Source organism: Chelmon rostratus, chromosome 2, assembly GCF_017976325.1.
Source record: "Chelmon rostratus isolate fCheRos1 chromosome 2, fCheRos1.pri, whole genome shotgun sequence".
Classification (NCBI taxonomy): Eukaryota; Metazoa; Chordata; class Actinopteri; order Chaetodontiformes; family Chaetodontidae; genus Chelmon; species Chelmon rostratus.
In genome coordinates this window covers 11,249,906-11,262,372 of record NC_055659.1, presented here as the reverse complement: position 1 = coordinate 11,262,372, position 12,467 = coordinate 11,249,906, and the positions used below count along the sequence as shown (strand labels likewise).

At 43.1% G+C, this 12,467-nt stretch overlaps 1 protein-coding gene across 1 annotated transcript; it reads right to left on the bottom strand.

The window, feature by feature from the left end:
- Positions 1-747: 747 nt before the first annotated feature.
- Positions 748-10,472, bottom strand: fam210b (family with sequence similarity 210 member B). Its single transcript, XM_041955147.1, has 3 exons — positions 9,832-10,472; positions 4,908-5,107; positions 748-1,792 (listed from the first exon to the last, which is right to left on the bottom strand). Exons 1-3 carry the CDS (start codon positions 10,357-10,359, stop codon positions 1,576-1,578), a joined length of 945 nt encoding a protein of 314 aa, XP_041811081.1. The 5' UTR covers positions 10,360-10,472; the 3' UTR covers positions 748-1,575.
- Between the last annotated feature and the right edge of the window lie 1,995 nt (positions 10,473-12,467).

The window sequence follows — 12,467 nt, the reverse complement described above, 5'->3', positions numbered from 1 at the left end:
GTTCAGGAGCTCCCCAGTGTGGTAAAAAAGGGGAAGTGCAACCAAAGGTGGCATTTCAAACCTTTTTTTCCTCTCACTTCACATACACCTCTTCATATAACAGGTAGAAAAGTAGTGCGATCAAATAATAATTGCACTTAAAAAGCCTGAAAAAAAAAATTCTTTTTTTACATTTGCTGACAATTCCTCTACAAAATTGGAAAAGTGCATATTCTAAATGTGCTTCCTCTTGGATAAAAATTGGTTAAACTAGAAAGTCAAAATCTGCCATGTTGAAAATAATGTAGAAAAAAAACACTAGTCGTGGAAGAAGTTCCTCTGTATTTAAGTTAAACCAGCTTGCCTCTGTTTAAACTGACAATAAATGATGTCAGATTTGTGTTTACAGCTTGTTTCCAGTGACACAGAGCAACATAGTATTCATTTGCAGGTGTGTTTCTGGCCAATAGCCTTTGAGCTCTGGTTTCCTCTCCACCCTCAGAGGGGCATATTTAGCTCTTTAGCTGCTAAATGCTCCACAGTGGTAGTCGCTAACTCTGCCTATGTGCCTTGCAGTACTGGTCAGGTTGTGTATGGTGGGTTTTTAGAGCTGTTTGTGGAATACATCTGAGAGTGCATTGAAACACTTAAGTTGCCATCTCTGAAGCAAATATTGATTTATTTAAACTTTATATTATCAAATCAAATATAAACTGACTTATTGTCTGATGACACAATTTCATAATAAAAACACACCAAACATAAAGGAGAACATTCCCTTTTAATAGTTAAATACAGTCCGTTCAATCAGAAAAATAAACCCTCACAAACCAACATTCTTCATCCAAAGCTTGCAATGAACTACAATCAGCTTCACTCAGAGATTAATGTACTCCAAATTAGCGCTTGGGCAGTGGCATTTGCAAAGAACAAGAGAGAGAGAGGACAGAGAGAAAGAGAGGAGAGGAACAGGAAGGGGATATAGGAGGAGGAAAATGGATGCCAGGAGGGATGCTGAGAAGAGAAATAGGAGGGAAGCAAAACAACAGAGAATAAAAAGAGTGCAGGAGAGACAGAGAGAGAGAGTCGGGGACAAGTAAGGAGGGAAAAGGAGAGAGGTAGGAGACAACGAGAACCCAAATTATTCTGCTGATTCACATAACACCAGAACATGGTCTAGTCAGCAAACAGTGGAGGGAGATCAGCTTTTTTCCACTTGTCCCCACGGGGAACCTTCACAGCATTAAGAGACAAACCTGCCTACTGAAAGAACTTCGGACTGAAACTTAAAATCCCTGATCGTACTGATTGTAAATAAATATCTGAGCTTTTTCAGCCGTTGTTTCTGGTTTTTGGAATGCACATATATTAAGGCATGACTTCAAATACAGACTTTTTAATCCTACAGCAACACAATTTAACACTTTGATTCTGTTAAAACTGGAACTAACGTAGGAAACCTGAATTCACAACCACAACTGAGAAAAGACGAGGCATTTCTAGACAAAGGCAAATGAGTAAGGATATATACAGGCGGCCATTAAGAGTCAGGATGTTTGTTGCTTAATCAGGCAGCGGAGGAGCAGAGGGGGGTCATCAGGGTGCAGGTGTGGGTGGTTTAAAGAGACCAGTCTTTCTGAAGTAGCGCACAATGAGCGGCACCGACACCAGAGTGATGCTGATGCGAACCGGAGCGAAGAGCTTGTGGATGGCGTAGGCCACGACGAACGTGCTCGTCCCCGCTGCCATCTTAGACTGAACGACTGTCTCACTGAAGCCCAGCTTGCACAGCATCGCCCCCATATCGATCCCACTGGGGAGACAAATGACCCGGGAAACGGGTTAGAAGTACATAGAATTCTTATTAGGCAATCACTCACAAATCGTCCACTTACTTTACATTTTTCTTCCTATTACCTTACTGACAACAGTGCACTACACGCACAGATGTTTCAGGCTATGCCTTCCTCAGCATGTGTGTGTTGACCAAGTGTTTTGTATCAGTCAGTTATGTTTAATATGAGCACAGAAATTTTAATAAGAATAATTGACTACATTCTGACATTCAACAACTTCGGCCATACAAACCCTCTTGCAACTTATCAATAATTGTCTGTGTTACTACAGTCCACAAACCAACAACAAACATTTACTAGAAAACAGCTAAAAAAAATACAAAATAAATCAACATTAAAACTTTCAGGTGCTTCAGAGCCCAGAAAAATAAATCCTAAAACCCTCATGCTGCAAGAACAACCTCTCTTTGTTACCGCTTAGCTGTTGCTCCTGGCCGGTTGCATCCTTGTGGATTTTAAGAGATTAAATATAAAGTAAGTGAGGCCAACCGGCATTAGTGGTTAGAAGTGCCAGTCACATACGTTCCCACGAGAGGGAGCTGTGTTCATTGAAGAGTCTCGTATAATAGCTTATTTTCCAGCCTTTTGACCCATTTAAACTGATTAGCATAAGAGGCACTGCAAGTATTGAGTCGCGCAAATCAAATAGGGTTTAACAAGCTACATGCGTCTCCGCCTCTGTGAGACAGTTTTGTAGCGTGGTGGCATTTTCGTCTGAGTTATTCAGAGAAATATGTAAAGAATGTGCCAACACAAGGTCTTGAGCTGCTTTAATCAACACAGCGTCTCTGTCACACGTTAACAGCTCGGTGGCACTGCAAACTTTACTCAGATAAATATAAAGATCCATCTTCACCCTAACAACTGTTTACCCAGCGCAGACACTGTATTAGCAGGCTACATGCCTGGGCTCTGTGGCCACACCGTGATAATGCTGCACAGTTGCTGGATACAGAGTCAGCTTTCACTTCAAGGGCCATTATCAGATATACAAGGAAATCTCTAAGCTCTCAGATAATCTCTGCCAAGTCTCTCTGGTATTCAGCCCCTGGCATGTGGCCAGACACACAGAGACCAGGGCCTGGAAATTGTTTGAGACCGATATTCTTGCCAAAACCAAGGTTGTGCTGCGCTGCTTTAGCTTTTCACTGTCTGTCACAATCAATAGCAGGTTGCAAAATGCATAAGACAGTTGAACTTACAGTTGATGTCAGAAGTTTGCATTACAAGTTGACATTTAAGTCATCTGCTCCACATCATGTTGAACTACAGTTTGGGGAAGTTAGTAGCATCTACATGGCAAGTAATTTTTCCAACTATTGTTTACAGATGGATTATTTAATCTAAAATTCACTTTATTCCACTGAGTCAGAAGTTTACATACAGGAAGTCCACTGTGCCTTAAAAAAGCTTGGAAAATCCCAGAAAATTATGTTATGGCTGTAGCTTCTCGTAGGCTAACTGACATCATTCGAGTCAATTTGACGGTGAATCATGGGAAAATCAAAGAAATCAGCTGAGACCACAGATAACAAATGTGGACCACCACAGGTCTTGTTCATCCTTGGAAACATTTTTTTTAATGCCTGAAGTTACCTCGTTCATCTGTAAGAACCACTGCACCAGACAGCTGTCATACTGCTCAGGGAAGAGATGTGTGAAGCCAGTCTGATGAAACAAAAACTGAACTGTTCGGCCACAATGGCCGCTGTTATGTTTGGAGGAAAAAGGCCAGGCTTGAGCCAAAGAACTGGTGCAATTCACAAAAAACATGGAATCAGGAGAAGGAAAGTTATGCGGATATATTAAACCAGCATCTCAAGACATCAGCAAAGAAGTTAAAGCTTGGTTGTAACTGGGTTTTCCAAATAGACTTTCAAGCATAAAGCTGTAGCAAAATGACTTAGGATGTGCAATCAAGGAGGCCTACAACCTGACTGCTACACTTAGTATTTGGTAGCATGTGTATGTAAACTTCTGACCCACTGGTACTGTGATGGAAGAAATTAAAGTTCAGCGATAAATAATTCTCTCCACTATTGTGACATTTCAATTCTTTAAGTAGTGATCCTAACTGACCAAAGACGGGGAATGTTTACTTATTAAATGTCAGGAATTGTGAAAAACAAGAGTTGAGTATTTAGCTGAGGTGTACTTTGAGCTTCAACTTTAGCTGTCACAGATTTAATTCTGCATGTGCTGTTGTAAAGTCTAAAAACTGCTTGCAAGATGAGAAAATGAACTCATGTTTTATTCACGTGCTCAGCATGATTTCTGTGTCTGTGTCCGTTTCAGCCCAGTAGTTGTATTTCACAACAGCAGGGCTGGTATTAATGCAGCTGATTGATTGGACATTTTCAAGAGCCCGTACTTTGCCCTCTCTCACATAACAGGTCCTATTTGCGCCAGACATTTTGCATTCCTCTCTGTAAAAGCGGCCCACGGGTCATTCATTTCCTGTGTGCGTCTTTAGGTTTAAAGGAAATGTTACACTGGGATGTGCTCCCACTGCTGGATAATATCACTAAGTGATGCCTGATGCATTTCAGAGTTATTTTTCTTCAGCCTGCTTCATCTGCTTTTAGTCCAGTCAGTGATTTCCAACATTTCTCCAAATACTTGTGGAGAACGTGGAGAATATGTGTCCTTGTATAGTGTAGTCAGTGTGGACTATTATGGTTCATGGTCAATAAAGGAATCTCTCTCGCTCTTGCTCAAAGTATTTCTCCTTCTCCTGCTGAGGATCAGTAGACATGTATAGAAAGGTGCTCTCACTCTTTAAATCTCTGGGAATAATTTTAAAAATGTCAAATTGTAGTCACGCTTGACATTTTGTAACTTTTCATCAAAGATTCTACATTAAGGCAACAAAAATACAGAAAATACTATACTTATATTCTAAAACAAGAAAATGGGAACAATAAGGTAAAGGTACATATTTAAAGGTGGATTTTATTAATTACGCACTTCAGTTTAATCTATCTCTGATGTACTCAAAAAAAAAAAAGGAAACTACTATATGGCCACTGGTCCCCCACCTGCAGAAAAAGCGATAATCTGATGTTTTGTTACCTGGATATAAGGAGGTAGAACATTCCCAGGGACATGAGGGAGATGCAGACGTGAAAGGAAACTCCCACCGCTCCGTACTCTTTGAAGACTTTCTTTAGCTGCTGGGTCTTGTTGGGTTTTCCTCCGTCTGGCTCCGGCTCCCCCGGGGCCTTCGCAGTAGATGAGGAAGTAGTCGAGGCCTCCTTTAAATTCTGCTCCTCCTGGACAAAAAAAGAGAGCAAAACGGGAGGAAGTGAGCAGGACTACGAAATAGGAGGATGAATTGAGAACCTGTCCCTGGAGAACATGTCTGTAAGGAGATGGAGCACATCTAGACAAAAAACGAAGGGAAGACTGGCAAAGAGCAAGTGGTTGGAAACTGTGGAGTTAGTTTCCACTCTGCATACAAAATCATGACATTTCTTACATTCATATTCCGCTTGCACCCCTCAAACCTCAAAACTGACACGCTCCGAGATGGAGGCTTCACTTCTGGTTCAACTGACGTCACAGTTTTTAATCATTTTTGGAATTTAACCACAGAAGACAGGAAAACTCAAACAAGCAGCCAATTATGACCTTTCAATCTGCTGGACATGAGTTGGCAACGTGTGTTTGGTGTTGGTATACTGAACACTTTATTGCAAAACAAAACCAAAGAGCAGAATGAGCGGGGCTTCAAAGCATGGCATTGTGTTCTTGTCTCAAGAAAACCCTTTCTAATAGATATCTAAAGGGTAATTTAATAGCATCTACAGGTGAAATAAGTATGTAAAAATTCCAATCGTGGCCTTTTAACTGTAATGTTACTGCTGTTTGACATTGCAAGGTAGTACTGAGCCACTCAGCTGCTCTGAGTGCTTGAACAATGTCTAATTACACAATTTATCAAATCAAATACCAAAATCACAGCAATGTTTTCATCTTAAAGTCCAGAGTTTCCTTCTCCTGGTGCTCTGCAGAGTCACCAAACAAAATGTGAAGTTCACTGAGCTACATCGGGCATCCTTTATTTTTAGTTTTGGGTCAGATATAGAAATGCATGCATCATCATAATAGAGAAAAAAAGCCCACTGTGTGCTGTGATTATGCATCATCTAGTTGAAAGTTGAGGTCAAACAAAGCCTGGACTTTTTACGAGCTTCCTCTATTCATCGTGCAGCTGAGTCAGCTGATTAAACATAGACTGCTGCTGTGTGCTCTAGGTAATTCACTTTATCACTCACCCTTTCACACACTCACACGGACTAAGTCCATCACACTTTCTCACAAACGCACACACAAAGAGCCTCACATAAGTGCACAAACACACACATTGCTCTGTTTGTGACCTCCCCACATACACCATTCTCCAAGATGAACAAGCACCAGGCACAATCCAGCTGTCTGACATGTAGCAGGGGGCAGGCAGGTCACTCCACTGTGTGCGGGCAGTAAAACAGATTAGTGAACTACAACACACTCAACAACAATAAGACCACCACAGAGCATTGATGGTGTAGACGTGACTCAGAGCAGCGAGTGAAGCATGAACCTAAAAAGAGAGCGAAAGCCTGCAGTATGTAAACAGTACAGCGTGTAAATAAACATAACCCTCCCACTGACTAAAACCTTGAGGGCTAGGTTTTACTACAGTAGTAATGCTTAATGCAGCAGCACCTACAAAAGGTGTGATAGTGAACAAAGTGTTTAGAACAGATCAGAATTTGAGATAACAGCACAGCAGGGTTGGTTTTTATGTATGTATAAAAAAAGACTGTCAAACTCAAGTTTTGGAGTACTGAATGTACTCAGTACTGAATTGACTAAAGCTGTGTTGCTTTGTAGTCATTTGGTTTTAAATGATTGTAATATGTGAAAATCTTTCATCATATCCCTCCCTACAAACTCTTTCAGGTTCATTGGGGGTTTCACTACTATTATGAGCTATTTTTCTAACTAGGGCTGCTTAACTGAAATTGAAACCATAAAAATGGCAGCAGGCAGGAGGGCACCGTGTCCAGTTGTATTTAAAGTCACACAATTCATATATATTTCTGCCAACAGGCAGTTCTTCTTCCAATCCTTCTCTGAGAAAACAGGAAGTAGCTCAGGCCTGCAAGGAATGGATTTATTTTTAGATGAAAAATTGGCATTGCACCTTCAAAGCTGAGAACACAAAGAATACTGCCTACAGTGACCTCTTCAACAGGCAATGTGTTATTATAGTAGACTGTCAGGTCAGCAGTGATGAGGCCAAAATGTAGGCTGATGGAAAATGTGTGTGAGCATACTTTTGCTGATTATATAGCAGTAATGAGCAGATGAAAGAATACAGACAAGATAAGAAATGAGTAACTACGTTTTACAAAAGTGGAAAAAACAAATTGGAGTTTACATGTTTAACAACAACTTGAAATTTGCTGAGTGCCACAGGGCCTCAAACTGCTTCCCTGACATGCACAGTAACTCAATAGTCCTATGTCAGCTTTGAAACACGAAAGTGTCTCACTGGATTTATATTGTCTTTGAGATGTTTGCAAATGTGACATTCAATTGAACAAAATCAGAAATCAGGCTGTTTTTGAGAAGTGGGACAGTGAGAGACTGTGACACAGCCTGCTGTCCATTCACTGCCTTTTGACATTTGGACTCTCGTACAGTAACTTTCATATCTGTCCACACCTTTTTTGCTGCACTGACGTTCTGTTCGCTTCAGACTGTCTTCCCTTGTAGGCCTGAGTCAGACAATTAATCAAGAGGAGAAGAAGAGAGGAAATAAGAGAAAAACAAGCAGTCCTTTTCTCTTCGCTGCAATTTGTCTTGCTAAATTTTGGCCCAAGCCCCCTGGACGAAGCCACAGTCTTGGTGATGTGTTCACCGGCCTGCCAACAATGGACAATAGAAAGGCCAGAGTGGGCGAGGGAGCAGGCCTTTGCTTTTCAGACGCGAGTCAGGCCGAGCTAAAAGTAAAGGCGGACAGCAGGGAGGGTCATGTGAGCGAGCGGCAATAGGGAGTTGTGCCAGGGAGGGTGTATGGGAGGGGAACAGTGCCACTGCTGTGTCTGATAACAGCTTTCAGAGACATGGAAACACATGCAGATATGCAACGTCACAGTGGTATGCAAACACAGACAAAGACACACAGACGTAGCCGGACAGAGCGGGAGGGAAATGTCAGAGGCTCATGCAGAAAAGCTAAAAAAAGTGACTTATGTGTCAGCCCTTAAAAAGGAGAAAGTAAAACTGAATACAGCAATACTCTACTGCAAAAGGCTGCGTCCTGCAACAGAACTGTCTAATACCATGACTGCATTTGTGCCAAAAGTTGTCAGACCTTTCATGGTTCCTGATGGAGCCGCGTGAAATCAGATAAAGTACCTCAGATGATGTCACTTGAGGAAGCATTGGTTGGGTTTGAAGACTTCACAAATGTGAAAATAAAAGAAATCTGGGGGTGTGGAGTTGAGACGGAAGTGAGCTCACCAGGCCTCTGGAGCCCGCTCCTCATCTCTGCTTGAGGCTAGCTGCTCAAGGCTACGTCAGCTGCCACTAGCATAAAGACACATGAATATCTGATCAAGCTGGTGGTGGTGAAGTTACATTGTGGGTGATGTAGGCCTTTCACTTTTCGCAAGACAGGACCTGCTTTTCTATCTGTGGTTTAGGATTTTTGACAAAATATTAGTCTAGGTTGAAGTTTTGGAGCCATGCTAGCAGTAAGGATGGCAATGTCTGTTGGTCCAGACTGAAAGATGAATGATCCTAATAACTTTTGTGATCCACTGACCTTTCCTTTAGTGCCACCATCAGGCCAAAATTTGACACTTTTCCAACACATTAGTTTATAATCACTTGTCTTCAAAGCTAATGGCAATCAGCCTCAGCTGTACTTTGTGGTAATTAGCAAATGTTAGCAAGCTAATACATTAAACTAAGATGGCGAACCACAGACTGCAACATCAACACAACAAACATGGGCGCACTCTGCGACGTACCCCACAGGTTTCTGAAAAGCCACTTGACCCACCAAATTCCTGGCTAATGAGGTGAACCGAAAGAAGCCTAGCTGCTATGCCCATAATTATGCATGAGACCAAAAGCATTTTTTCAGGCAGGTTGTAAACATGCTTATTTCTGGTGTTTTCATATGGGGGTCAATGGGGATTAACTCACTTTTGGAGCCTCAAGTGGAGGAACTACACTGGCACTGCCACGCTGCCACATGGTAACCATACCTGCTAGGCATGAGCATGTTAGCACTGTCATTGTCAGCACAGCCTCACAGAGCTGCTAGCATGGCTGAAGGCTCTAAGTCTTGTGTAATTAGCAAACATGATTACTAATTCAGAGTCTGCCTCGTTGCACAGACGAATACAGAACTCTGCAGTGTAATCCTGTCTTGGTGCCTGCTGAGAACTGCTCATTGCAGGTTCACCCACATTTTTCAGCTTCTCTTCCACATCACTGCTGTTGACTCACGACTACCTGAGCGCACGCCAGTGTGCTGAGTGGACTGCCACTGAATGGACTGGCTCATTCCTATGAATCTTTCCATAAACAGAAGCCAGCATTAGTTTCCTGCGCAGCCTGGAGACTCAGTCGAACAGTGAGTCTTGCAGGGGCTCTCTCAGCTCTGTAGATGACACTTGTGCTGGAACAGATTCAGGCTGTGAATGCAGGACAGTTGTGCACTAACTACTGTGAATTTCCTGCACATGTAGACGGCCCACACAGCTGTGCGCGTCATGCAGTGTTGTATAACAAGCCTGCCTGCTTACTACACGGTGGCTGTTACTTAAAGAGGCCCTGGCAGGCAGCTTTATGCATATTTCATGGTTTTGATTTCAATCCTGGCGCCATCGGGACACAGAGAGCCATACGGGGAGTCCCCCCACGGCCGCTCGGACCTTTAGCTCCTGGTCACCGGGGTTACGCAAACACACGAGCCGATAGTTGAAATTACCCCTTTGTTGCCGGCAGCCGGCTGTCCCTCGCCGGCGTCGCTGCTCTTCGTGGACGAGGCTCTGGTCTGCATGGTCCTGGTGGCGCAGAGTCGACCGGAAACCCCCCAGCTACCTGTAAACAGAACATTACACACCGGCTCTCCTCTGCTGCTGTACCGCCCGCTCGCACGGACGAGCGGCTGCCTGATAACGTCTGAATGACCGGCCTCACTTTGCACGCTTTGGGAGAGATTCGCAGCTACAGCTGCCACCCGGTCCAAGTGTGCCCAGTCCGTGATTACAGCACCAGACGAGGAGTCCCAGTTCTGGCCGGCTTGCGGCTCCGGTTGTGGTTTCCCCGGGCGCACACGAGTTGTACCGACACCCCGGACGGTCACAGAGAAACACCGGTGTCCCTGAAGCGCGTGGCCCTTGTGTAAAGTGCCGTCACCCTGTCTGTTTGCTGTAAGTTGCACTAGAAACGCGGCCGCTGGCTTGAACGCCTGATCCAGAGCCGCTGCAGACAGCCTCACGCGACACAAAAACATTCTCCGCCCTGAATCGAGCTCAGCGTCTCCGAGGAAGACTCAAGTGAGGCGAGTCAATCGTTTAGGTCAACTAATTAGGACCGCGACTCGCTGTAAACATGCTGCCCCGACACCTCCTGTCTCCCTCCCTCCCGTCCTCTTGTTGACCGATTACCACCGACAGCCAATGAGGGCTGACGCGCAAACGCGGATCACAAAGCCTGAAGAGAAGGGAGGGGGCATTTAAAGGTGTAACCGTGTTAATTCTTACAATTGAGTTATATCATGAAACCTCTCTGGTGTGTGTGTGTGTGTGTGTGTGTGTGTGTGTGTGTGTGTGTGTGTGTGTGTGTGTGTTTAACCAGGCAGCTCCAGTTTGAAGTATTCCTATTACTTTAATGAATACAATTCTCTGCACGCTGTTGACTAGTTAGTTAAAATGTGTGAAGTTCAGCACAAATTTGCTCTACTTGTTATTCCGCCCCCCCCATGCTTTCTGAAGAATTAGCCTCCAGTCCAGGTAGAGAGGGAACAGCTTGAGTCTTGACTACTGCCTCAGTGATCCTAAGCAGGGTAGAGGATGATTCACGTGTCACATCCTGAGCCAGCTCCTTTTATTCGTTAACTTATTAACCTGGTGTGTTATCTCCGAACATGCTGTCCGAATGAGGAGGAATGAAAGGACACCAGAAATTAAACAAATGGAAACAATTCTTATTACAAAATCAAGACATAAACAGCCCATAAAAAAGAAAAATGTACATGTACAAGCATGCTGAAGGTGCAACAAAAAAATGAAGTTCACCAAACGACAATCATTTTTCCGATAAGCAGTTTTAGTTGATATTGTTGGCCCTTATCTTCTGTGTTTGTGGATGTCACAGTATGTTATGTGGAGATAAGGCTGTTCCACCAGCAGAAAGAAACAATCTCATGAGTCATTTTTAACTGTCAGCATGTGGTTTAGGCTGATTTTTGAAAAAGTTATTTATTAGGACGTTTTTTTTTTTTTTTTTATTATTGTGGCTGCTTCTTTCTCTTCCCTTTCTTCTCTTTGATGTCTTTTGGCAGCCCTGCTGAGCTTTTGGTTATAGCTGTCCATAGCTGTTTTCTGCTGCTTGGCAGTTTTTCCCGCTCACTTCTCACTGATACAACCCAACTGATAGTGGATCAGGTAGAAATTAATTCCAGTGTTTTTTAACCTAGACCTGGTTCAAGAAACGCTGATCTTGATTTGGTGCAACGTAAGCCACCTGCTTGAATAACTTAATATGCTGGTGATGAGTGTAATCTATTAAAATGAGTCATATTTTATGAGATGATCATCTGTTTTGTATGTAAAATCTTGATCTTCAAAGTAATAGTAACTACAGTTGTCAAACAAATTGAGTAGTAGCAGTAAAAACAACATTTTCCTCAGTAAAAATAAATAAGCATGCAACGGAAAAAGTAACGTTCAAGTGCCTGGAGTTATGTGTAGTACTTGAGTAAATATATGCAGTTACTTTGCACCATTGCCTGTATGTCTCTCATAAATTTGCATGCCTATGCAAAACCAGATAAGCCCGACCTAAAAAGGAAGTGGTGGGAAAGCACAAGATCAGAAATCTCACTTGACATTTGCCGCAGTCTGAAAAAGTGCAGCATGATTCCTTAAATATTTCATAGTTGAATGTCAGAACACAGACTCATGTCGGTAGTAAGTGTGGTATCATGTGATCGACGCGACCAGCTTTTAGGTGTAAAAGAGTAGGAGTTCTTTCCTGTGACATTAACACCTTTTTTCTTAAACACACATTCCAGTTAGAAATACATCTACACATTCGAGGCAAAAAGTAGCAGAGAAAAAGGAGGGAGAGTGAGTAGGAGGTGGCATAATGAAGGGGGGGCGGGATGTTTTTGCGGGACGCCACAAAAAACAGGCCACAGTCGGTGCAGCAATGGAGCCTCTGACCCTTCCATGTAGCTCAGGGACAGATGCAGAGGGAGGAGGCCATAGGAAGATCTGCACACACGGCTGGTTACAGAAAACCTGTTGATCAGGTTTTTCTGAAACAAGCCTGACTGTTAGTGGAGTGTAATATTTCCTCCTTTTGTTTAAATTTAAGTCATTTAGATCGCAGGGCTCA

What these genes read in the sequence shown, in the direction of transcription:
- fam210b (XM_041955147.1), bottom strand. Translation starts at nt 10,359, where the DNA reads ATGTTTTTGTGTCGCGTGAGGCTGTCTGCAGCGGCTCTGGATCAGGCG. An exon ending in CGGCTGCCGGCAACAAAGGG is followed by an intron (nt 5,108 to 9,831) that starts GTAATTTCAACT and finishes TTTTTTGTCCAG; the next exon opens with GAGGAGCAGAATTTAAAGGA. An exon ending in TTCTACCTCCTTATATCCAG is followed by an intron (nt 1,793 to 4,907) that starts GTAACAAAACAT and finishes TTGTCTCCCCAG; the next exon opens with TGGGATCGATATGGGGGCGA.